Source organism: Pyrgilauda ruficollis, unplaced genomic scaffold (genome assembly GCF_017590135.1).
Source record: "Pyrgilauda ruficollis isolate IOZ18807 unplaced genomic scaffold, ASM1759013v1 scaffold16994, whole genome shotgun sequence".
NCBI lineage: Eukaryota > Metazoa > Chordata > Aves > Passeriformes > Passeridae > Pyrgilauda > Pyrgilauda ruficollis.
The window spans coordinates 1-341 of NW_024515869.1; the positions used below are offsets into that span (position 1 = coordinate 1).

Below are 341 nucleotides of genomic sequence, written 5' to 3' on the forward strand. Positions count from 1 at the left end.
TGTCCCCTGCCCGGGGATGTCACCGTGTCCCCTCCTGGCAGGTGGCATTGCCCACGGCCCGCGGGGCCCCACCAGCTACTTCTACATGCTGCCCATGCGGGTGCGGGTGCTGGGGCTGAAGGTGGCCCTGAGCGTGAAGCTGATGCAGGTACGGGGGTGGCCGGGGGGCCGGGGGCCGGCCGGGGCTGGGGACAGCGTGGCAGTGTCCCCGGTGTCACGCAGGACGAGCTGCACGTGGTGGACAGCCTGGAGCTGCCCAGCAGCGACCCCCGGTACCTGCTGGAGCTGGCCCGGGCCCGGCGCTGGGGACACTCGGTGCTGCTGGTGGACACGTGAGAGGG

At 72.7% G+C, this 341-nt stretch overlaps 1 protein-coding gene across 1 annotated transcript; it reads left to right on the forward strand.

Annotated features, from left to right (window-relative positions):
• Window positions 1–10: 10 nt before the first annotated feature.
• LOC121351519 (39S ribosomal protein L4, mitochondrial-like) lies at window positions 11–336 on the forward strand. Its single transcript, XM_041463691.1, has 2 exons — window positions 11–148; window positions 223–336. The coding sequence occupies exons 1-2, from the start codon at window positions 17–19 to the stop codon at window positions 334–336; spliced, it is 246 nt and encodes an 81-aa protein (XP_041319625.1). The 5' UTR covers window positions 11–16.
• Window positions 337–341: the final 5 nt, after the last annotated feature.